The sequence below is a fragment of the Podarcis gaigeae genome (genome assembly GCF_964106915.1).
Source record: "Podarcis gaigeae genome assembly, chromosome: 5".
NCBI lineage: Eukaryota > Metazoa > Chordata > Lepidosauria > Squamata > Lacertidae > Podarcis > Podarcis gaigeae.
Window position 1 is genome coordinate 2,180,429 of NC_139681.1, and position 23,700 is coordinate 2,204,128.

Genomic DNA, 23,700 nt, shown 5'->3' on the forward strand with positions numbered 1-23,700 from the left:
AACTGGGGTGGTCCACCCCCCCTCCTATGCCCCTGCATGCCAGAAGGACTTCAATCCAGAAGTTAGTACAGAATGTAGAAAAGCAATTCAAATGACACCCAGTGGCAACCCAGAGCATGAAGGTTTCCTCACTGAAAAGTAGATTCAGAAAGGCCTGTAGCATATAAATCTAATAAAACTGAAACAACAAAGTGCAGACTCCAGAAAAAGCCTGAAACAGTATCCAGTTAAGGCATGGAAGAAGGCTTTTGAAATAACCTCTCAATTAGGTTTGATGGCTACCAAGAGGTCACCACTCCAGTAAGAATTGTATGATGTACTGCAGACAGGCACTTCTTGAAAATTCCTGCTCATGAATTTAAAAATGGGTGTAGGGGAACAGTTTGGGAAGGGAGTGAACTCTCTCCTTCCCCCTCAGCTTCCAAAATGTTCAACAACTGAGGTGCGGCTTCCTACTGGTTGTAGGAGCTTCCTGCACTCAAGTGGAAGCCACGTTGGACATTCGGCTTCTGAAAAACATTCGAAAACCGTAGCATTTACTTTCGGGTTTTTGACGTTTGGGAGTTGAAATGTTCCAAAACAGAGGCGTTCAGGAGCCGAGGTTTGACTGTACAGACATTCACTCCTCATGCAACTACCACTGTGTAAGGGAAAGAGCTGGACTGCACTTGCGACTGTGCAGGGTTCTAAATTGTGCAGAAACCTACAATGGGGGACTAGCAAGAGGAAGCCTCTCTCTTCCCCTCAAGCAATGGTAACAGGCAATAATGCTTGCCTAGGGCTCTGATCTGCTCCCAGCTGGGCTGGGAGAAAAGTGCTTGAAACATCCCCTTTAGACGCTTTGCTTTAGGCACAAAAAGGGCAGGCAGATGAACAACTGTAGGTGCCTCTGCCACGCCTAGGTTGGCCTTCAGGAGTGCAGCCTCTGGAGACCACAGCAGAGCCCATTCGCTCATAGGGACCTGAGCGGTTTTGCTGACCCTGCTCCTCAAACTGGACACACTCTGCTTGGAACAGTTCCTCAACAACCACACATTTCAGTATGCAGGCAGTAAACTAACACACATGTTAACAAGAAGCAAATCTGCTCTAAGTGCCAACTGAAGTAGGTCTTTGACTTTGGGTCAGCATATCAGTTCATTTCAGATCCAGGAACTCCTCATCACCCATATATGGGGAAACTGAAGCACACTGCACTGGACCAGAACAACAAGAATTCTTTCCTAGCCACTTTCCACTTCACCAGAATGTTTTGGCTGCTTCTTAATTCCCAAGGGCTTGATAGTGTGACAGAGGCAGGGCAGCAAGTACAAATTGATACAGGCCTACCTCAGAGATATTGGGAGTTTGGTTCCAGACCACTGCAATAAAACAAGTTACACTTTTTTGGTTTTGTTTCCCAGGGCATATAAAAGTTATGTTTATACTATACTGTGGTCTATTTAGCCAGGCCCCACCTGGCTGCAGGGTCGGGAGGGGGGAAACCTAGCTCTAGCCCTAGCCAGCTCCACGCCCAGGGCCAGAAGAGGGGCGGGGGCAGGGGGGGTTCCTTCCCCTGGAAGTGGCCAGGCTGCCTGCAGCTGTAAGGAGCAATATCTGTGAAGTGCAATAAAGCAAAGTATAATAAAATGAGGTGTGCCTGCATGTGGTCACATAGAGTCTACTGTTGACTTTTGCTGTGAGAGGTGCATATGCAGTAAGTGATCTGATGAATGAGTAACTGGATTGGTCACAAGCCTGTCTACTTTATTGCCCCACCTATTTTTATAAAGCACTGGAGCGCCTCAGCTAAAAATATTCAGCCAGAAAACCAATGGAATATTTTTGGCCCCAAAATGGCACCCCATCAAAACTAGACAGGGACACTTCTAGGTTTGGGAGGGATGATCTTCCTGCTGTGAACTCCACTTGCTCAGTGGCTCCCTCCCTTTGCGCAGTGGCAATTGGGCTCAGAAAGCAAATTCATCACTATCACCTAGAAGAAGGAGGTAGCAAGCGAGCAAGTAAGCAAGCAAGCGGAGGTAAGTAAGCAAACAATCTGCAGTGGCAGATACTTTGGCAGGGAGGCATGTGAACAAGTCACACACAGCTGTATGGAGCAGCAGTGGCTCTGACCCCCCCCCCATGCATCTGGGCAGGCACACATGCAGAGGAGGAGGAGGGCCCACCAATCCAAGGGTGCCCAAATCTCCCAGGCAGTCCAGTTGTAATTGATGGTGGCTGGTGGCTGGTCCTCAGCAGTGGTTGCCCCAACAGTGTCAACTCTAAGGCCAGGTCCTAAGCACCAATGAATCCCATCCTACTCCCACAATTTTATACATACACACTGCCTGTGACTGCCCCTCTTAGCTCTGCCCCACCTCCAATACAGCTATAGCTTGAAAGGGCTGCATCTGGCACATGAAGTCCTGGGCTTGTTCATGCTTAGCAGGGTCCCACCAGATTATAGTCAGTAAACACAAAGTGGGGAGAGAAGGTGTGTGCCTTTAACTGCTCAAGAGAAAACATCTGGAGCCATGATATGCCACAGTTCCCTGGATGTATGTATGTATGTATGTATGTATGTATGCAGGGTCTATAGAAATAAATGATTATAGGCTATTCCCCATTTGTGCATTCCGAGTCATTGTGTGGGTCGATGGAGTGAACGTAAACCCAGCCCAGCCCCCTTCTGGTGGGGCTGCCCCCTGTATAGACAAATGACTATATGCAGAGTCTTGCAAAACAGCAATAAGAATAAAATATTGGTGCAGCCTCTCAAATAAACCCACAGTTACTATCTAGCAACAGCAAAATAATTACTAGCCCATCTGTCACAGCCCCCCAAAAGGGTTGGCCATTTTTGCCACAGCTGCAGCCTGGAAGGAAAATTGTCTGCCTTGTCTTCTGGAAGCATTTGCCAACCACAACATGTGATGGGTTGTATGCAAATTGGTACTAGCAGTCATGTCAAGCTCTAATTAATGGTCCTGAAAATTACAACACAAATAGGAAAACCTGTTTTTAATTATACTAATTTTCTTTTTATAAGTGGTGGGAAACAATAGATCAAAACAACTACAACTTTGCAATTAGAAAATTATCAGTGACAGTTAAAATGTATTCCTCTCAATATGCCTGACTTAAGAAGGACTTTAGGCACATCTTTTTACACTTCAGAGAGGTCCAAACCAGGCCTACCTAAACCACTCCTACTACGACCCAAGATCAGTGTTTCCCAAACTGTGGCTTGCAACCCACAAACCAACACCAAATAATAACTACTTTTAATCCTTAACTGAAATGATGAATACCTCTTCCAACTTCTTGTTTTCTTGGCATATTCTTAATGTTGTGTTGATACTTATAACTGAATGTCAGAATGCCACTCCCACTCCAAATGGCCTAGAGTGGTTTATCCTCAGGGAGGATAAGGAAAGGCAAGTGAGGTTTTCTAGCCCTGTACCAAAAGGCCAGGTGATATATGCTTTATAATCCAGGCACTGCCCTCAGACCACTCTTCTTTTTCTTCTTCACCGCACCTCCCGCCACGGAATGGGCTTTGCTAGCTGCCCTTTGGAGGCCCAGTAGGAATTTGGTGGGGTAGCAGGAAGTCCCTGATTGGCCTTTGGAGATCTTACTTTTTGTGTACTTCATGCTGCTGGAAAATACTAATTGGGTTTGCAGCAGCATATACATTAATCTAGGCAGATGAGAGAAAATTTTAAAAACTGGTTGTTAAAAAATAGAAAAACACCTGAGGCATTACTAGGTTAAGGGCACTCTTCAGTCCCTTTCTGCTACCTTTGGTTTTGTGGCCCTCCTGGTGCCCTTCTGGGTTGGCATGCACACTTTGGCAAACGTTGGACAGCAGGGAGGGAGCATTTACCTCCAATTCTTTGCCGTGTTTGCAGGTGTAAATCCGCCAAGGAGAAAGAAAGGAGCTGCCTCTACCTGATTTTTCCTTGCTATACAGACCACTTGCCCTGATGATTTGGTTTAATTGGTTTTTGCAGATCTTCTCATTTTATTATATTACATTTAATAAAATAGAACCATTTTAACACTTAACTTGCCTCTCAAGTTATTTCAGAGTCTGATGGCAAAGGCTTGAGTCTTACAATTTAACACTGGGGAGCTGCTCTCTGGCGGAAGAACTGTTGACCATGTTGTGTATTGAGTCAAAGGATTTTATATCTGTATTATTATTGTCTGTATTTGCATTAGGGTAAAGTAACTGCCTTTTGGTTCCAGAGGGTACAGCTACTATTGGTTCATTTAAGCTGCTGTATTTGGATCCTCTGATTGCCTGATATTGTTCCCTCCAAAATGTATCCTTTCTAGCTAGTTCCCTGTCCCTATAAATGTAGCTCTCCCCTCCTCAGGTCTGGGTCTTGTTTGCTTTAATAAAGAAGTGTTACTAGAGAACTGTCTGCAGCATATTATGTCAAGAGAGCTGAAATCACAAACCCCACGTCATAACAGACCATTTGCTGCAAAGTGTGTGGACAGAGTTGTTTCAAACAGCTACTGTATTACAATTTGTGTCTGATGCATGTAGGATTAGTTAATAGATAAGCCAAGATTTGAAATTTGCTTAGTCAAAATAATAAATACTATCTTTATCAATAATGATCTGAGCCTATGCCTGACAATCACCAACCCCTGCATAAATGTACTAGTTGCAAAATAGAAGCTCAGTGATCCCACTGACACCTGCCTATACACACACACACACACACACACACACACACACACACAGTTTGTATAACCATATGTTTTTAGAGTAATTTTTGTAGCTTATGAAGCAATATCCTGCAATCAGATGCCTGGTTTTCTTACATTCCCATAAACAAAACTGCGAATAACTTTGTAAGTGCTACAATTGTGTAAACGTTTGCTTGGATGTCTCAAGCAATGGTTGCAAAACAGGCAGTATTGAAATTTAACTGTACAAAACTTTTGGCTACTGGAGGTCTAAAGTCCAAAATTCATGTGCCAGTAAGACAAGAAGTCATCACACCAAAAAGTCTGGTAACCACTGCCCTAGACAGCTCTTATAGTCTAGGGCTGGTTTCTCTTCCACTCTCACCCAAAAAGGTTGGCCTGCTTTTCTCTCCTCCAAAACCCACAGCCCTCTCCCGCTTGCTCTCACTTTCAGAATCTCTTAGATGTCTTTAACTGCATCATTCACTAGTGGAGAACTGTGTTAGAAAACAAACCCCAGCCTGTAAGCATGTGCGTATGAAATGCCTTAACCCATAAACACAGTTAAGTAATTGATCTTCAGTACATACATTGCACGGGTGGCGCTGTGGGTAAAACCTCAGCGCCTAGGACTTGCCGATTGCATGGTCGGCAGTTCGAATCCCTGCGGCGGGGTGCGCTCCCGCTGCTCGGTCCCAGCGCCTGCCAACCTAGCAGTTCGAAAGCACCCCCGGGTGCAAGTAGATAAATAGGGACCGCTTACTAGCGGGAAGGTAAACGGTGTTTCCGTGTGCGGCTCTGGCTCTCCAGATGCAGCTTCGTCACGCTGGCCACGTGACCCTGAAGTGTCTGCGGACAGCGCTGGCCCCCGGCCTCTTAAGTGAGATGGGCGCACAACCCTAGAGTCGGACACGACTGGCCCGTATGGGCAGGGGTACCTTTACCTTTACATACATTGCTATGCTATATGGGAACAAAAGAAATAAAATCTCCAATGCTGGGTTACATTTACTGCGAAGGCCATGGAAAAAAAGAGCAAAATAGAATTCTGCCCCATCCTTTCCATTCTCCATGTACTTGTTAAAAATCAATGATGCAAACACACTTGCAATTTGGCACTACATCCAGTACTTCTAAGGGAAGGGTTTTTGCTTACCTGTTTCTGGCAAACACTACAAAGTGCCCTCATATACTTTTTGGGCATTTCCAAGAAGAAATTGCCCCAGGGTATTCCACACACCACGTGAGAAAGCACTTAATGATACATGGTAAGCCCATCTTGTGCAATAGCACAAAGAAACCAAAATTCTGGCAGCATTTCCCCCTTGGGCGGATTGAGTGGGGAGAGGAGGCAGTTTCAGGGCATCATTACAGATAATGAGCTGAGGTTAAAAAAGTTAAAATGGGACATTGAAAAGGGACGAGAGGAAGTCTGGAAATCCAAATAACCCAACAGATTAAAGCACAGTGCTAAGGGGGCAAGCTTTCACTCCTGCAATCTGTCCCAAAGACCTGGTGCCCAACAGATAATGAGGGACTCCCATCAGCCATAAGCAGCAGGGCTAATTTTCAGGAATGATAAGAGTTGTAATCTAAAACATAAGGAGGATACTGGGTTGGGAGTGGCTGCCCTATACTGATTTTAACATACAAAATTGTCCCCATTGAGTTTCTGAAGCACGTCTGGGAAAAATACTGGGCTAGATGAAGGTAAACAATCAGAATCTTAATTGAGGCAAGACAGAGATTCTGTGCAGGGGGAAACCAATTGTTCTATTCAACTTCTTTTAGATGGGGTTGTGCTCCCCCCGAAGGACCAAGTTTGAGCTTGTATGAGCTCTTGGATTTGGTGCAAACAGAGAAGTCCAAGTGGCAGCAGTAGCAGGAGATAATTTTAATCTGCATGGCTGGTATGGCTGCTGGAATCCCTATCTAGGGAAAAGAAACCTTGCGACAGTCGGCAATGCACTGTGGCACCTTGGTTCTCAAACTTAATCTGTTCCGGAAGTCCGTTCCAAAACCAAAGCGTTCTAAAACCAAGACGTGCTTTCCTATAGAAAGTAATGCAAAATGGATCGATCTGTTTCAGACTTTTAAAAACCCCTAAAACAGCAATTTAACATGAATTTTACTATCTAATGAGACCATTGATCCATAAAATGAAAGCAATAAACAATGTACTGCAGTCACACAATCAATCAAGCTCAACTGGGTTCTACACAGTCACATAAACAAAACAAAAAAGCCGCAAAAACAAAAAAGCAAAATAAATAGCAAAAACAGATAGACCTCAGCATAACACTCAAAACAGAAGTGTGGCACTCAAAACGGAGCACGTTCAGCTTCTGAAAAAAGTTGCCAAACCAGAACACTTACTTCCGGGTTTGCAGTGTTTGGGTTCCAAGTTGCATGAGTACCAAGGCATTTGAGAACCGAGGTACCACTGTATTAGGGGTACCTAGCTGTTCGACAGTGGAATTTGCTGCCAAGGAGTGTGGTGGAGTCTCCTTCTTTGGAGGTCTTTAAGCAGAGGCTTGACAACCATATGTCAGGAGTGCTCTGATGGTGTTTCCTGCTTGGCAGGGGGTTGGACTCGATGGCCCTTGTGGTCTCTTCCAACTTTATGATTCTATGATTCTAGTGAATTCTTGGTGCTGCTTTTGAAGACAGTTCAAAAACCAACTGATTCAAAATGTGCCCACTCAGCTATTGGTTGGGGCCAGGCAATTAGAACACATTACACATATTATTGTGTCAGGTACACTGGTTGCCAGTGTGTTCTGGGCCCAATTCAAAGTGTTGGGGCTGACTTTTAAAGCTCTAAATTGTTTGGGATGAGTTTACCTTAAGTGCCACATGCACCTGTATCAACCTGCCATCCCATACTTTAAGATCCGTTCAGGGGGAACCTGTGGAAATGCCAGATGTAGCACCAATGAGGTTGGTGAACGCATGGAACGCAGTCTTTCCAGGAAGTGTCTGCTCAATTATGGAACTCGTTTCCAAATGGGGTCAGGCAAGCCCCATCCTTTGTTAAATGGGCCTTACAGGTTTTATATTTATGGCCTTCGGGTGCTGCTCTAGAATACTGGATGACTTTAGATGAATTACTTCTTTATCTGGAATGATGCCTATATACTTATTTTGGATAAAACTGGGCATTTTAAGTGTTTTGAATGGTTATATTGTTGGATTTTAAGCATATGTATTTGTATATTACTGTAAACTGCTTTGGTAGGCAATTTTGCCTAAAAAGAGGTCTAAAAGCCTATAAAATAGTTAAATAAAATAATCTGAAATACTACCAAACAGTTAAACACAGACCTTACCGGTTGTAGCATGAGCAAAGCAGTACACTAAATGGTGCTTTAGTCTTCACACACATCATTTAAATGCATGTGCACTTGAGTCAAGTGCCAGACATGCACACAATGGAAGGAACTCACACTAATCATTTTAAAGTGATCTCCTAAAAAGCAAAATAGAGTAAACATTGGACACTGATTTACCAAGTGTGGTTGTTCATATTAGGTGTGCTCTGCCTATGCAGAATAATCTCCAGAGCTCATTGCTAGCAAGTGGGACTATCTGGAGTAGAAAATGCACCTGAAAACACCATGTCACCAGTTCAGAGCACCCTGTGTTCTGCCAGTAAAGTAAGTCTTTGGGAAACACAAAGCCCAACATGCACCTTTCTGTCGATGGTGAAATATGTATCACATGACAGTCAAAGAACCAATCGTGGAAGGAGGAAGGAAGAACAAGTGTCCATGGCATTTGTGAGGAAAGTCCATTGTTCTAAATAAAAGATACAACAACAACAACAACAACAACAACAACAACAACAACAAAAGGCGCCTCCCACCCCAATGATGCCAGTATTAGAGGAACACTCACGCAGGTGGGCTGGGAGCCTGATGGCATCTTCCTCCATCCTGATTGCTCGAGGCACTGGGACATGTAATGGTGATGACGAGGAAGTATAAGTTGGTACAGGACTCACTGGAGGGGTGTATGAAATCCTTTCCTGCTGTGATGGATAGGAAAGAACAAATAGAATAATATGAAATTGGGGGCAAAAGATGATGAATTAAAATAAGACATCTTTGAAGAAAGGAACTCTATGGCAGAGAACTGCAATCAGATAATAAAATTTTAAATCTATGAATATTGTTGTTAGTATGTATGTATGTATGTATGTATGTATGTATTATTTCTATGCCATCCTTCATTCAAGGATCACAGAGCAGTTTACAATATAAAAACATAACATAGTAACAAACACTAATAACCCCCCTCTCCACACATGCACAGTTTAAAAGGCCACAGGTGATTTATTTAGCCAAAGGCCTCAGAACAGAGGAATGTTTCTGCCTGGCATCTAAAGATATACAGTGGAATCTTGGGGTACAGTGGGGATTCGTTCCAGAGGCCCCACTGCAACCCAAAAATGACACACATTGAAGCGTGTGTCTGCGCATGCACGGCGCGATTTAGCGCTTCTGCGCATGTGTGAGCGACGAACCCAGAAGTAACCTGTTCTGGGAGTTCCGGGTTTGCTGTGAACGTTTTCTAAAAAATTGTTGCCCCACAAAATAATAACCTGGTAATGTTGTAAATGGATGCCTTCATGTAAATCTGAAGAGACTTGCATGTCAGGCCTCTTAAGGTTATTTGCAGGTGTAGCAGTGCACATAGCTGGACATAGGATATGACATAAAAGTAACACATGTTGCATTTTGTTACTAAATTACTTGTGGCATTCTAGCATTTTGGGAGAAACATTTTCTCAATAGTGGTCTATGCTTTAAACTTAACAGGAAGGTCCAGTAATGACTGAAAAATGCAGTTTGTTTCATTTCTGCCTTTTTGTGTGTTCTCAGGTGTCAGAGTTAGCTCTCCTCTGGACTCACACCTCCAGCATACTCACAGCAAGCACTCCTGATGAATCCCCTGAGGGCTTTCATTTTGACGATGTCGCCTCGCACCCTCCACAGCCGCCACAGGTTTGGACATATCATGAGAGAGATGTCTTTGCCTTGGCCTTTCTATGGGATTTTATTATTATAGGCTCTGGTCTTGCACTCTAGGGAGTTGCTCACTTGCACTTGAAAGCAGAAAGCTACTTGCACCTTGGATACACTTGTCCAATTCAAACTGAGTCCAATTAAAATTGATATAGCCCCATGGTTCTCAATTTTTCAAACCAATCTGTGAAAACACATTCTAAAAAGGGCACTTGTCCAAATTTAACTCTATAAGGGATCATTCCTGCTAAATCAAAGTATATACACCTTCATGTATCTGCTGTTTCATGGATCCTGAAGCCTCTTCTTGGTAAAATGAGTTAGGGAAAGTCAGCAGAGTGCCATGTGGAACAAAGAAATGTGGTCGTAAATTGATCTGAACTAAATATTGGACTGGGCCATAGCCTGATCTATTAGAAGGCATGTAGTGCATGAGAATCCTCCATTGGGCTGTAAGCAGTAAGACACTATACATTAAGACATTATACATTAAACATAAAAACAATTACACACAAAAAAACCCCCACCCTTGGTGGAAATAACACACTATCAGACACATTTCAGCATTCCTACATAATAATGCATAATACACACAACATACAAATAATTCCACAGCAGTTGGATATCTTGAGGCAATCATGTGATTTTGAGACAATTCTTGCTGCTTTTACATATCTCTTCAATCCCAGGGCACAAACTCTTGAGGTCAAAAAGAGAGAAAATGTATTTACAATTCAACCTGCCCCTTTTGTCAGCCCCCCCCCCCCCCCCGTTAGTCTACATCCTTTGGAAAGAAATTGCTGTGTCCACTCTTTTGTTGTTGTTGCAGGTAATAAGTAGTCTTGTGGTTGCGAGGAATTGGGCTGGTTTATGTTTTTTTTCATTATTGGGTCTGCAGTAACACATCTGTAGAAATGATATCCTGTAAGGAGGCAGGGTTTTGGGGACTTAAAAACACAGTTAGAAAGGTAAGGGGTAAAAACCCAAAAAGGGTAGAGAATATCATAAGGGAAGCTGTAAACAATAAGAAAATCTTAGAGTTAAGCATTTTTATCTGTTTGAATATTATTATCACCTTTCCAAATAATGACTACTGTTATTAACTGCTCAGCTTACTTTCCTCCACTTAGTTTTGGTGGTTTTTGTTTGTTTGTTTTGCTCTTTTTTAATTTACAGGAAAATAATGAATTTTACACTACACCCATATGTAACGAAAGAAAGACGAAAAGAAATACAAATGCAATTACTTTTCTGAGAACCTTGGATATAGAATATTTAAATTACTGTTGGTATCCCCTCACTTTTTTGTGCTGTGGGAGAAAAGAAGGCACAAACACTTTGTTAATGGGGTTGAGTATTCTTAGGGGTTCACGTATCCTGTTGAAAGGGAAAATTATTTCCTGTGAAATTTTCTGTCAGGAATTCTGTTCCAAAAATGCATAGGCATATACACACAAAACAAAATCTATTATAAATGTCATTAAAATCCATTAAAAAAAAAACTACTTTAGAGACAAAGTCAGTGTGGGAATACACAGTGTGGGAGTACACATTTACCTGTGGAGAGAATTTTGCATGTTAGATTTGGAACTTGGCAACCTCTTAACTCTTGATGGTCCAGTACTTAACCTTTTTATTTCTCTAAAGCAGCCCCTGGAGCAAAGGTTTAGGGCAATCTGCATTTTACGCAAGGCACACACAAAGGGGTACTTCTCACTGCAGTGCCCTCAATGGTTCCAAGTTTTGCATTGAGAAATTTGAATAAAGTTTCATGTGCAGAGCATAGCTTTGTCACCTCTTGGTTTAAATCTCCTTTTTCTTCTCTCTCTCTCTCTTTCTCTCTAAAGCTGACATAGCCTCTGTACATGTACAGAGGTAATGATTCAGCAAATCTATTATATCATTTACAAGAGTGAAAGAGGCGAGCGCAAAATATGATCTGAAGCTCAGCATCAAAAAAACCTAAGATCATGACCACTGGTTCCATCACCTCCTGGCAAATAGAAGGGGAAGAAATGGATGCAGTGAGAGATTTTACTTTCTTTAGCAAACATTGCCCCCCTTTTGCCCCCCTGTAGCTCAAGACCTCAGATACATCATACCTACATCACAGAAGAGGCGGTCTACAGCAGAAAACCTGTCTGGCAAGTTACCTGAGAATGATAACTGATTGAATTATTTGGGCAGTCTGGCGATTCCTTTGTAATGGTAAATGTTATATACTGAAGTTCTCACCCTGGGCCAGCAGGGGGATACTGTAGATAGTTATGCAAATGAAGGATCGAAAGTGACGTTTAGTGATTGGATAGTTTGTATGCAAATGAAGGATCGAAAGTGACGTTCAGTGATTGGATAGTTTTAGAAAATGGCAGCAGTTACATTGTTCTGGAGCTCTATATAAGCAGGCTGGCTGAGCTCCTCAGGCAGTTCTGTTCCAGCTTACAAATAAAGAGCTGCTTTGGAAGAATCGCTGTGTCGTCTGATATGTTCGCCCACAACTTAACAGTAAATACTCAGTTCCTGAGTCCAGGTCACAGGCTCACCCTATTCATATCTTAAATGTGCCCTTAAGACAGGATTTGTGAAAGAGACAATGGGGATATTTCCCATTTCCTTTGACCTTGCAGAGAAATATTTGAGGTCATTTTGGGAGAGAGAAAATGGTTTCAGGACTTTTCTGTGGGTTTCAGACATGTGGTTTACATATTTGTATGTGTTTGCTTGGTACATTTATGAACATCTATTTTCTATATGTAAGACCTTATTATAACAGGTGGGAGGCAGGCACCCTCTCTTCCTGCTTTGTTGCCCCTCCCCTCACTAAGATTAAGGAGAGATTAACAAGCAAGCACACAGACCAACTCTTAAAGCCTAACTTCCTGCGTTCAGCTAATTATGCAGAGCTTTCTAACGATCCAGGAGCGACACCCCCACCCCACCCCCCAGCTAGGCAATCAAAGATCCAGGCAAAGTAAACCAATAACATAAACAGAGAACTGGAACGCGCTTCTTCCTTCCTTCCTTCCACTGCACCCACCCCTACTGGTGAAAAAAAGGAAGTGTTGTGTCCGTCCCCCCCTAAATAGCTTTCCTCCATATTAAAAGGGAAGGTTGGTTGGTTAGTTATTTGAGACTAAGTCTTTGCTTGCTTGCACTCCCTCCCTCCCTCTGATAAAAAGGAAGAGATTGGTGGGATGGGGTTTTTTTTTGGGGGGGGGGCGTCTGTGTCTGGGGGAAATGGAGGGAAGAAGATTTAACTGGCTGCTTTCTGCCAAAATGGGAGATTAGGTACTGTGTGAAAATGGTGGGAAGGGTGTTTGTTGGTAAGCAGTGCAAGCAAATGTGTGTCTACTCACAAGGAAGCCCTACTGAATTCAATGGGGCTTACTCCCAGGAAAGTAGAAGTTTAGTTGAACTCAGTGGGGCTTATGCATGTTTGGATTCCACTTAGATCTCGGAGTGGGGAAGCAGACACAACTTGACTAGTAAATCACACTACTCTTAAATAAGTTGAAAATACGGCAAAATATTATAAGACTCTTAGTGGACAACTGACACCAGTGCTATGGGAAGTTATTTTGTGAATAACATTCTGAAAGAAGGGAAAATTCTGAATACCTGGAAAGAGGCATATATTACTTTGATCCCTAAGAAAGACACTGATTGCTTGAATGTAAAGAATTACAGACCCATTCCATTATTGAACAATGAGTATAAGCTATTTGTAGACATCTTAGCCAATAGACTAAAAAGTATTTTAAATGAGCTAATTCATAAAGCAGGTTTTCTTCCTCGTCGACAATTGAAAGATAATGTTAGGAATATATTGCATATAATTTAATATTTGGAGACCAGGAACGACAAACAAGTGGCACTAATGTTTATTAATGCTGGGAAAGCTTTTGATAATATTTCTCAGCATTTTATGAAAGAAAATTTGAAAATTATGGGAGTGGGGGAGATATTTTTGAGAGGTATAGAAGCTATATATTCATAGCAAAAAGTGAAATTGATAGTAAACAATACCTTTACTGATAATTTTGATATAACTAAAGGTACAAGACAGGGGTGCCCGTTGTCACCATTGTTATTTATTACGGTCCTGGAGATATTAAATAAGAATTTGAGAGAATTGCCAGAAGTCAGAGGTATGAAGATTGGAGTAAAAGAATATAAATTAAAAGCCCTTGCGGATGATTTGGTCTTAACATTAGAAGATCCACAATCTAGCGTACAAAAAGCGCTGGTGAAAATTGAGGAATCTGGGCAAGTAGCAGGATTTAAACTCAATAAAACCAAAACCTTAGTGAAGAATATGGTTAGGGAACAGATAGATGAATTGCAACGTAGATTGGAAATCATGGTGGTAAAAAAAGTGAAATATCTTGGAATTTGGTTAACATCAAAAAATATAAATTTGTTTAATGATAATTATGAATCCACATGGAAGGCAAATAAGAAGGAATAGATTAAAGTTGTCATTTTCTGGAGGAATATCAGTGGTAAAAATAAATGTACTACCCAAGATGTTATTTCTATTTCAAACAATTCCAGTGATCAAAAGGACAGGACAATTCAAAGAGTGGCAAAAAGTATTATCGAGATTCACCTAGCAAGGGAAAAGACCTAGGATAAAATTTAAATTGTTAATAGATAAAAAAGAAAGAGGTGGATTCGCCATACCAGACTTGAAACTCTGTTATGATGTGTCCTGTATGTGTTGGTTAAAGGAATGGATAGGTTGGAAAATACAGATCTTTTGGATCTGGAAGGTTATGATAACAGATTTGGGTGGCATTTTTATCTTTGGCATGCCAAAGTGAAAGTGCATAAAGGTTTACTGAATCATGTGATCAGAAAGTCGATTTATGAAGTGTGGGAAAGAAATAAAAACTTACTGGAAAGGAAAACACCAAGGTGGATTTCACCCACTGAGGTATTGACGGTCAAAAAATTAAATATGGAGGGAAGGTGGGCCACATATGAAGAGATGGAAACCAAGAAAGCCATTTGATCAAAGAGTATATTAGAATATATTAGAGTATATTAGATATATAATATAATATATTATATTAGAGTATATTAGAAGTAGTAATATGCCACATATAAAAGAAGAACAAATGAAGATTTTAAATACACAGATAACAGTGCAAGAACTGTTAGAGGCAATAAAAGAGTCAAAAAATGGCAAGTCACTGGGCCCAGATGGACTTACGGCAAAATATTATAAAAAATTAAGTGAGCAGTTAGTGAACCCCTTGAATGATGTCATGAATGAGATATTGACTACAGGTGAAATTCCAGAAACATGGAAAGAAGCCTATATTACAGTAATTCCAAAACAAGATGCAGACTTGCTGCAAATTAAAAACTACAGGCCTACATCTTTATTAAATAATGATTATAAACTGTTTGCAAACATATTAGCTAACAGACTGAAAAAAATATTAAATGAATATATACATCAAGATCAGGCAGGATTTCTTCCAGGTAGACAAACGAAAGAGAATATAAGGAATATTCTGAATATAATAGAATACCTGGAGGTTAAGAATGAAAAGAAAGCAGAAATTATGTTTATTGATGCTGAAAAAGCTTTTGACAACGTCTCTTGGAAATTCATGACAAAGCTAATTGAAATTCAATGTGGTCCTAAATTTTTAAAAGGAATATTAGCAATTTACTCAGAGCAAAAAGCGAAACTAATCATAAAGCAGGTGATAACAGATGAATGTAAGATACAAAAAGGAACTAGACAATGATGTCCATTATCACCACTGCTGTTCATCCTGGTACTGGAAGTACTTGCCAGAAACATAAAAGCAGATAAAGAGATTACAGGTGTAAAAACTGGGAAAAGTGAGTTTAAATTAAAAGCATATGCTGATGACTTAGTGATAACTGTGGAAGATCCAAAAACTTCACTCCCTAAAGTTATAGAAAAGATTCAGAAATTTGGGGAAGTAGCAGGATTTAAGTTAAATAGGAATAAAACAAAATTATTAGTTAAAAATTTGAAGGAAGAAGAAAAACAGGAATTGGAGCAAAACATTGCAGCTGGTGGGTCAGATCCTGTGTTCTCCCCCCCTCTGTAGGTAGGTCTCAGCCCACCTGCCAGTCAGTCACCGGCTGTCACTATGATGTCAGAGGAACAATTTGTCCTTTGTACTGCAGCAAAGGAAAAGGATGAAGAGCAGAAACATGCACACTACCTTGAGTTCTTTGAAGGAAAACATAGGATATAAATGCAGTATCAATGAATGAATGAATGAATGAATGCCCATCTACTCCTGGGCAAAGTAGCCAAAATCTAGTAACACTTGTAATACATGATCCTGTAACTGGTTTAGGACAGTGAAAAATACAGTGCAGAAGGAACATTCTGGGGGGTGGAGTAAGATTCCAGATGGAACCCTGGTGGATTGTGCAAGCAAATCTCTCTAGAAGGAGGAAGTGCAGAAATACTTGTGTTTGGTCTTCTGTCCCCTTGCTGTTTTCTTTAATAGACCTTTGGTCATTCTGGATACTGTTTCTATAGCAATTCACTTCAGGATGTATAGCAGATCCAATTAAAACACTTTTAGCAAATAACGAAAATTAAAAACAACAGCAAAGAATGCAGAATTTTGGAAAGGACCCATATGCAAAGCAGCATTTGGAAAAAGATTAACATCTCATTTCCTGAACACAGGGAGCCAAGATTGTTTTATTGACCAGAGTGATTCCATGGAGTTCATTTCCTCTGCAATCTCCCTTTGAACAGAATTTGAATCTGCAAACACCAGGACAGGAGAGAGACTCTCATATTTCATTCCCTACTTGACTAAATTTACTCAAACAATCTTAAACTATGGGGGTGCTGCAGTTGATCACAAGGAAAGGAAAGAATATGACACCTCAGCTCTCTTATTTCAGTTAACTTAAAATGTTACCAAGAGCTATATTAGTGTTGCAAATGTTTAGCTGACTAAGAATACTTTGGTTGAATTAAAAAGTGCCCAAGATTAATCTTACAGCAAACTTATTTCACAGAATCATAGAGTTGGAAGGGACCCAAGAGTCATCTAGTCCAACCCCCTACCATGAAGGAATCTCAGCTACAGAATCCAGGACAGATGCCCATCCAACCTCTGCTTCAAAACCTCCAAGGAAGGAGAGCCCACAACCAGAAAGTTACTGCCAGAAAGTTATATATGCCAGCGCCCCATATGTTTAGTTGAAATATCCTTTATTGTAACTTGAAGCCATTGGTTCAAGTCCTACCCTCCAGAGCAGGAGAAAACAAGCTTGTTCGCTCTTCCATGTGACAGCCCTTCAGATTAAGGGAAGTAATAGTTCCGCTCTATTCTGCCTTGGTCAGACCACACATGGAATACTGTGTCCAGTTCTGGGCACCACAATTTAAGAAGGTTGTTGACAAACTGGAGGGCAGCCAAGATGATCAAGGGTCTGGAAACCAAGCCTTATGAGGAGCGCTTGAAGGAGCTGGGCATGTATAGCCTGGAAAAGAGGAGACTGAGAGGAGATATGATAGCCATCTTCAAATATCTTAAGGGCTGTCACATGGAAGAGGGAGCATGCTTGTTTTCTCCTGCTCTCTAGATTAGGATTTGAACCAATGGCTTCAAGTTGCAAGAAAGGAGATTCTGACTCAACATCAGGAAGAACTTCCTGACAGTAAGAGCTGTTTGCCAGTGGAATGGTCTCCCCTGGGAGGTTGTGGACTCTCCTTCCTTGGAGGTTTTGAAGCAGAGGTTGGGTGGCCATCTGTCATGGATGCTTTAGCTGAGATTCCTGCATTGCAAGGCGTTGGGAAGATGACCCTCAATGTCCCTTTCAACTCTACCATTCCATGATTCTATGAACTCAGCTGAGTTTATACTGCAATAGGGAGTTACAAAAATCTCTAGCAGCAGAACTCTGCTGTCCCGATGAAAATGTTGCAATACAGTTGCCAGGTCTTTTCTGCACCACAAACTGGCGGTGGTAGAGGACGTGCTTTGCATGCAGAAGGACAATGATTCAACCCCTGGCAAGGTAGGGCTGGAAATGTCTCTCTTATGAAACCTTGGGGCGCTACTGCCAGACCACCTCAGGCACAAGATACCGGAGGAGATGAGCCTCCTGGTCATTTCCTCCCATGGCTTGCCATAAAGCCCCCAAATTAGCCTGCTCCCCTCCGGTGCACTGGAGGGCACTATCCCATTTCCAGTGTTGAAGGAAGATTGAACTGCAAGGCTGCTCGGCTTCTAGTACACGACATGGGAAGAGGTGCCATCTTACTATTTGACTATTAAAATGTCTTGAGTCAGTCATCCACATAGCAGAGCATACCAACTTAGACAGACCAACAAGGGCCTGATTTGGTACAAAGCAGCTTCCTATGCTCCTAACATTTCTCCAGTTAGAAGCCCAATTAGCACACTGGTTACATGATCTGAACAAAGGGAAAGAACAAATTCCGTTGACTCCAGGGACAACACAAAAGCAGCTCTCCCCTTATCTTTGATATCAAGATTCTAAAGAGCCATTTAATTCTGCAGCTGGAAATGAAGAATTTGTCAGGCAGAGTAAATATGCAAGGGAGAAAGCTGAAGGCTGTCATATTTTTGCTGCACAGTTGGTGCGTTCAGAATAAAAGCAGCTCTAAGAGATTTCAAGCAATCAATTTAGCTTTGGGATGAACAATGTCCGCTGAGCTCTTGCTTCTGCACCTCCAGCAAAACCTGCTCAGTGTTCTCAGTGTTCTCCCTCCTAAGATTGCTAATCCTATAGGAAATTTCCCTCCAGAAACTCTTACCTCTCAGGGAGTTGAGGTGCAAGGAAACAATATATACAAGGTGGGTGCAAGATAGCATGACCCCATCCATTACCCAGAAGTCTGCAACTTTTTAGTGCAAATAAACTATCACAACTTACGCCAAATATTCGGGTCATTTTTGCACCGTTTATCAAATTATTGGAAAAAGCTCAATTTCTCAATTCTTTTCCTCCATTTATATATTATTTTTTAAATAGCACTGTAACCTACTACCACCTCAAGCCTTAGGGGTAGCATAGATTCTTCTAGAACAATGCTGTTCAACCTTTGGTCCTCATATGTTGCAGGGCTAAACCTCCCTTCATTGTGGCTGGAGATGACAGTTCAATCCAACAACATATGGGACCAAAGGTTGAAGAGCACTGTTCTACAGTGATGTTCCAGAAATGCCTTTTGGTATTCACCTTCTGAAAGGTTTTGCATGCATTAATGAAATACTGCTGGTCAGCTGAAATAGAGGAGACAGGAATGGGCTGCATTTCAGGAACTTAGAATTGTTCTCCTGGGCGAGACAGCCTCCCATTCACCCGTTTCCCATAGGAACTATACGGCTTCTGCCACTGTTTTCCTGTTCCTTGAGGGACATCAGACTCAAGCCTCGTCTTGAAACTATTTGTATACTTGGCTATCAACACATATTAGGGGACGGTGAAAAGGCTACCATGCTTAGAAGAGAAGGAAAGAAAGGCTAAAAGTAAGTGTGGCCATACATAGATGAACAACAAGAAAGCACTTACCCACCTACTCAGCTGTGGCCACCTTAATGGTCATGCTTCTGGATGCTTCCCCACAATTTGGTGGGCAATTCACTAGTATAAATATAAACAAACTAAATAAACAAATGAGATGCTGGCTCCATTTTTCTTCAGTATTAAATAAACCAACACCTCATTTTTAATCAGCAGAAGTCATAATGTTTATTCATGGAAAATGTCCTGGAGGCTGTGAAACTGGGGTTTAGTGACATGGGGGGAAATTGACAACATGATCTATGGCGAGTTGCCCATGTCACATGCTAGAATGATGACAGTCACCTTCCGCAAGTATTTCTGCATGTGCCATGATGAGAATGCAGCACACAGTAGTTTCACTTGGCAGCAATGTGGAATTTTTACTCCAGTGGCTTTTTTAATGCAACTTGTCTCCTACAGAGACAGCGCAGTGGGGAAGCACATGTTTTACAGCAGCCTCTGCCAACCTAGCAATCACCAGCTCTTTTGAACTACAATTTCCATGAGCTCCAACATCACTACCACTATTCCTACTTATTAGTTTTCAAAGCTTTATCAAAGTTCTTTATAGCTTCTCACCACATACATTCCAACTCACTATGCCTGAATCCAGACTTAGCATAAAATAAAGGTAAATGACCCCTGGAGGGTTAAGTCCAGTCAAAGGTGACTATGGGGTGTGGCACTCATCTTGCTTCAGGCCAAGGGAGCCAGTGTTTGTCCACAGACAGCTTTCTAGGTCATGTGGCCAGCAGGACTAAACCACTTCTGGCGCAACGGGACACCGTGACGGAAGCCAGAGTACATGGAAATGCGGTTTACCTTCTTGCTGCAGTGGTACCTATTTATCTACTTTCACTGGCATGCTTTCCAACTGCTAGGTTGGCAGGAGCTGGGACAGAGCAACGGGAGCTCACCCCATTATGCAGATTCAAATGACCAACCTTCCAATCAGCAAGCCCAAGAGGCTCAGTGGTTTAGACCACAGCGCCACCTGTGTCCGTGTGCTCTGGCTTCCGTCACGGTGTTTTGTTGTGGCAGAAGTGGTTTAGTCATGCTGGCCGCATGACCCATGAACCTGTCTGTGGACAAACACTGTCTCCCTCGGCCTGAAATGAGATGAGCACCGCACTCCACAGTCGCCTTTGACTGGACTTAACTGTCCAGGGGTCCTTTACCTTTTACCTAGCATAAAATGTGTCCCAATTCATTTTGGAGCAGCAAAAACTTTTTCCTTTTCCTTCAGGCATGCTCACAAGCATGAGAACCTGTAGCCATCACTGATTAAATCTTCCTTAAAGACCATTCACAGTTTACTTGACAGTTGAATTGTGTATGTGTGTTGTGTTTGTGTGTGTGTGTGCATTTTATGAAATTTATGAATTTTCAGCAGTGAAAAGCAATGGAGCAAAAGTCCCCGCCCCCTCCTCCGTCGCTCTGTTACTCCGTAGTGTTAAATATTCCCAAAGAGTCAGGGAACAAACACAGTTTCCCCCACTGCGTCCTTGTTATGGGTGAGTGATTTCCCCTCCCAACTTTGGCTTCCCCGCTCCCAAAAAAAGGTTAATAAAAGTTCATCTGGGGGTGACTAAACTAAATCTGGGGGCGCTGGGCAGATTTTTGGACCCCGGCAGCACATATGCTAGAGGTGGCCCTGAGCAAGGCCCCCTGGACTCAGTGCAGCTTTCTTCTGAGTAGACACTTTGTTATTTGCTAGATGCAAGTCAGCAGCACCAGACAACCCCACTCAGCTAGGCTTTGAAGTGGATTTCACCCCACGGCTTGCAGAGCCAGGCCTACGCTGCCTATGGGCCCTGCACCCCTTGGCAACATCCGAAGGCCCTGATCCACTAGGCACTGAGGTGGATTGCAACCCACCCCTTGCATAGTCAGACCCACGCTGCCACCGGACCAAGCATTGGCGGCAGCAACAAGCAGCTCCAGCTCGCCCAGCCCTACCCACTGCCACCCCACCACCCCACTTCCCTGACCTGGGGGTTCTGGATCGCAGGCCCTACTGGTCAACATGGGAGGCCCAGCAATCGCCCCCTCCCTCCAGAAACAAACCAGGACTGGGCACGGGACATAGGTCATAACATTTTGTTTGCTGACTGGGAAAAGTTATGGACCACCAGTATAAAATTCACGGCATGTAATGCCCTAAGAGAGAATATTATGAAAATGATTTATAGGTGGTACATGACCCCAGTCAAGCTAGCTAAAATTTATCACCTGCCTTATAATAAATGTTGGAAATGCAAAGAGTCTGAGGGTACATTCTTTCACCTTTGGTGGACGTGCCCAAGGATTAAGGCTTTCTGGGAAATGATATATAATGAACTGAAAAAGGTATTTAAATATACCTTCCTTAAGAAACCAGAGGCCTTTCTCTTGGGCATAGTCGGACAATTGGTGTTAAAGAAAGATAGAACGTTTTTTATGTACGCGACAACAGCAGCAAGAATACTCATCGCAAAGTATTGGAAGACACAAGATTTGCCCACCTTGGAAGAATGGCAGATGCAAGTGATGGACTATATGGAGTTGGCAGAAATGACTGGCAGAATCTGAGACCTGGGAGAAGAATCAGTGGAAGAGGACTGGAAGAAGTTTAAAGACTATCTGCAGAAACACTGCAAAGTTTATGAATGTTAAAATAATGTTGGATTTGGAAATAATAAGGCATTAGTGACATAGCTTAAAAAGTACGCAAAATGTAATAGAAAAGGAGGAAAGATTAAAGTGATATTATGTCAAAAGTAAATAATATTATAAAGGTGATTAAGTACGAGGAGAAAAGATTGGTGACATAATAGAATGAACTTAATAATTAGAAATGAGATCTGAAAGAGGGTAAGGATTTGCTGTATCTGATTGGGTAAAGAGGAACACAAAAAAGGGAGGCGTGAGGAAGTCAAGAAAGGAAGTTAAGTATGATCGAAAAAGTTGGAGTTTTTATGTTTTTGTACTTGGGTGGAATTTTTCTTTACTGTATTTTATATTTTTGTGTTTTGATCTGTTCTATGTGTTACTTTTGATTATGCTTTATTTCTTTTTACATTTTCTCTATTTCTGTGGTGGTTATGTACTTTTATTTTTTGTAAAAACCTAATAAATATTTTTTAAAAAAAAAAACAGAAACAAACTAGGACTCTCCAAGAAAATGCATGTGGCACAAAGGAGAATTAGGCCCTGGTGGGTCACCACCTTACCCACTTTTGATTGGCCAAGCGGATAGCCAGTCAATCAGATTTTAAAAAAATAAATAATTCTTCACTTCTCCTTTGTAGCCCCCAAGCCTTGTGCTGTGCCCCCCCCCCCCCATTTATGTGATTTTCACCTGTGGCCCTCTTGGAATATCCGGGGGGGGGGCAGGGGCCATACGGCCCCAGTTGGAAAACACTGATCCAGTCCAACATTCCGGTCTTACAGAGGCCAGTGAAATGGCCATTGGGATGAAGCCGGGCCCAAGTGCAACGCTCAGCGGCTGCTATTCTGAAGCAAGCAGCCTCTGACAGTGGAGGGAGAACACAGCTATCATGGCTATCTTCTACCTCACCCTATTCTACCAGTCCAAGTATCCCTGCCATCTAATGCTTTTCCTCCATAGGCCACCATCACCCAATTACAGTCTTGGCTGCAGATGTATGCAAATACAATAAAATTCCTAAACAGAGAGAATTAGTAGGTCAGGTTCTAGCCTACTTTTCTCCCTGGCATGCTAATTTCCACACACATGAGCATCCAGTCATGTGAGCTCCCACCTGCAGCCTGAAATGGTGTAGTAAAAAAACCAGGCTTATTGACTCAGTATCGGCCACTCCCACCATTTCCACCATGCAGTGCACAGAGAATGGAGCGTGGTGTTTGTCATGCGCCCATATTTGCAGCTAAGGGGCAAGGGTGTGGAACTGACTGATTAGGAGAAAAGACTTGGATGACAACACGCCTGGGGTGGGGTGGGGGAGAAGAGCTGTTCTGGCATGTGAGAGGAGACAAGTTTACCAGCTCCATGAGAACTAGTCCAGAGGCACACAACTGCAACCAGTCCTGCTGCACCAGCCCATTTGCCCTCTTCAAGGTCTTGCTTCCTAGCTCTGGGAGCTCCCGGGACAGCTCAGTGGGTAGAGCTTGAGACTCTTAATCTCAGGGATGTGGGTTCGAGCATTGCAAGGGGCAGGACTAGAGGATCCTTGTGGTCCCTTCCAAGAAGAGATGTCACAGGACTAAAGGGGAAGCCCAAGCAGCTGGTAAGCAGGCTGTGTGCATGACTTTTGCTCTCTCTTAGGTCTTGGAATCAGAGATAACGTACAACATGAAAGCAGTGAACAGTATATTTTAGGGTCCTAAAAAAAACCCTTTGAAAAAATAGGATTGTAGTTAAATTACACAGAAACACCAAAAACAAAATAAAAGGCCCAACAGCAGCAGCGGC

At 42.4% G+C, this 23,700-nt stretch overlaps 1 protein-coding gene across 4 annotated transcripts in view; it reads right to left on the reverse strand.

Moving 5' to 3' along the window:
- Positions 1-23,700, reverse strand: part of ETV6 (ETS variant transcription factor 6) — a 140,995-nt gene that overhangs the window by 73,995 nt on the left and 43,300 nt on the right. For 2 of the 4 annotated variants that reach the window (XM_083738852.1, XM_083738853.1), the window contains exon 2: positions 8,584-8,713. In XM_083738852.1, the coding sequence (XP_083594978.1) occupies positions 8,584-8,713 (130 nt within the window). Of the gene's footprint in view, positions 1-8,583; positions 8,717-23,700 lie in introns of all 4 variants that reach the window. The other 2 variants (XM_083738851.1, XM_083738854.1) reach the window with 1 other exon arrangement.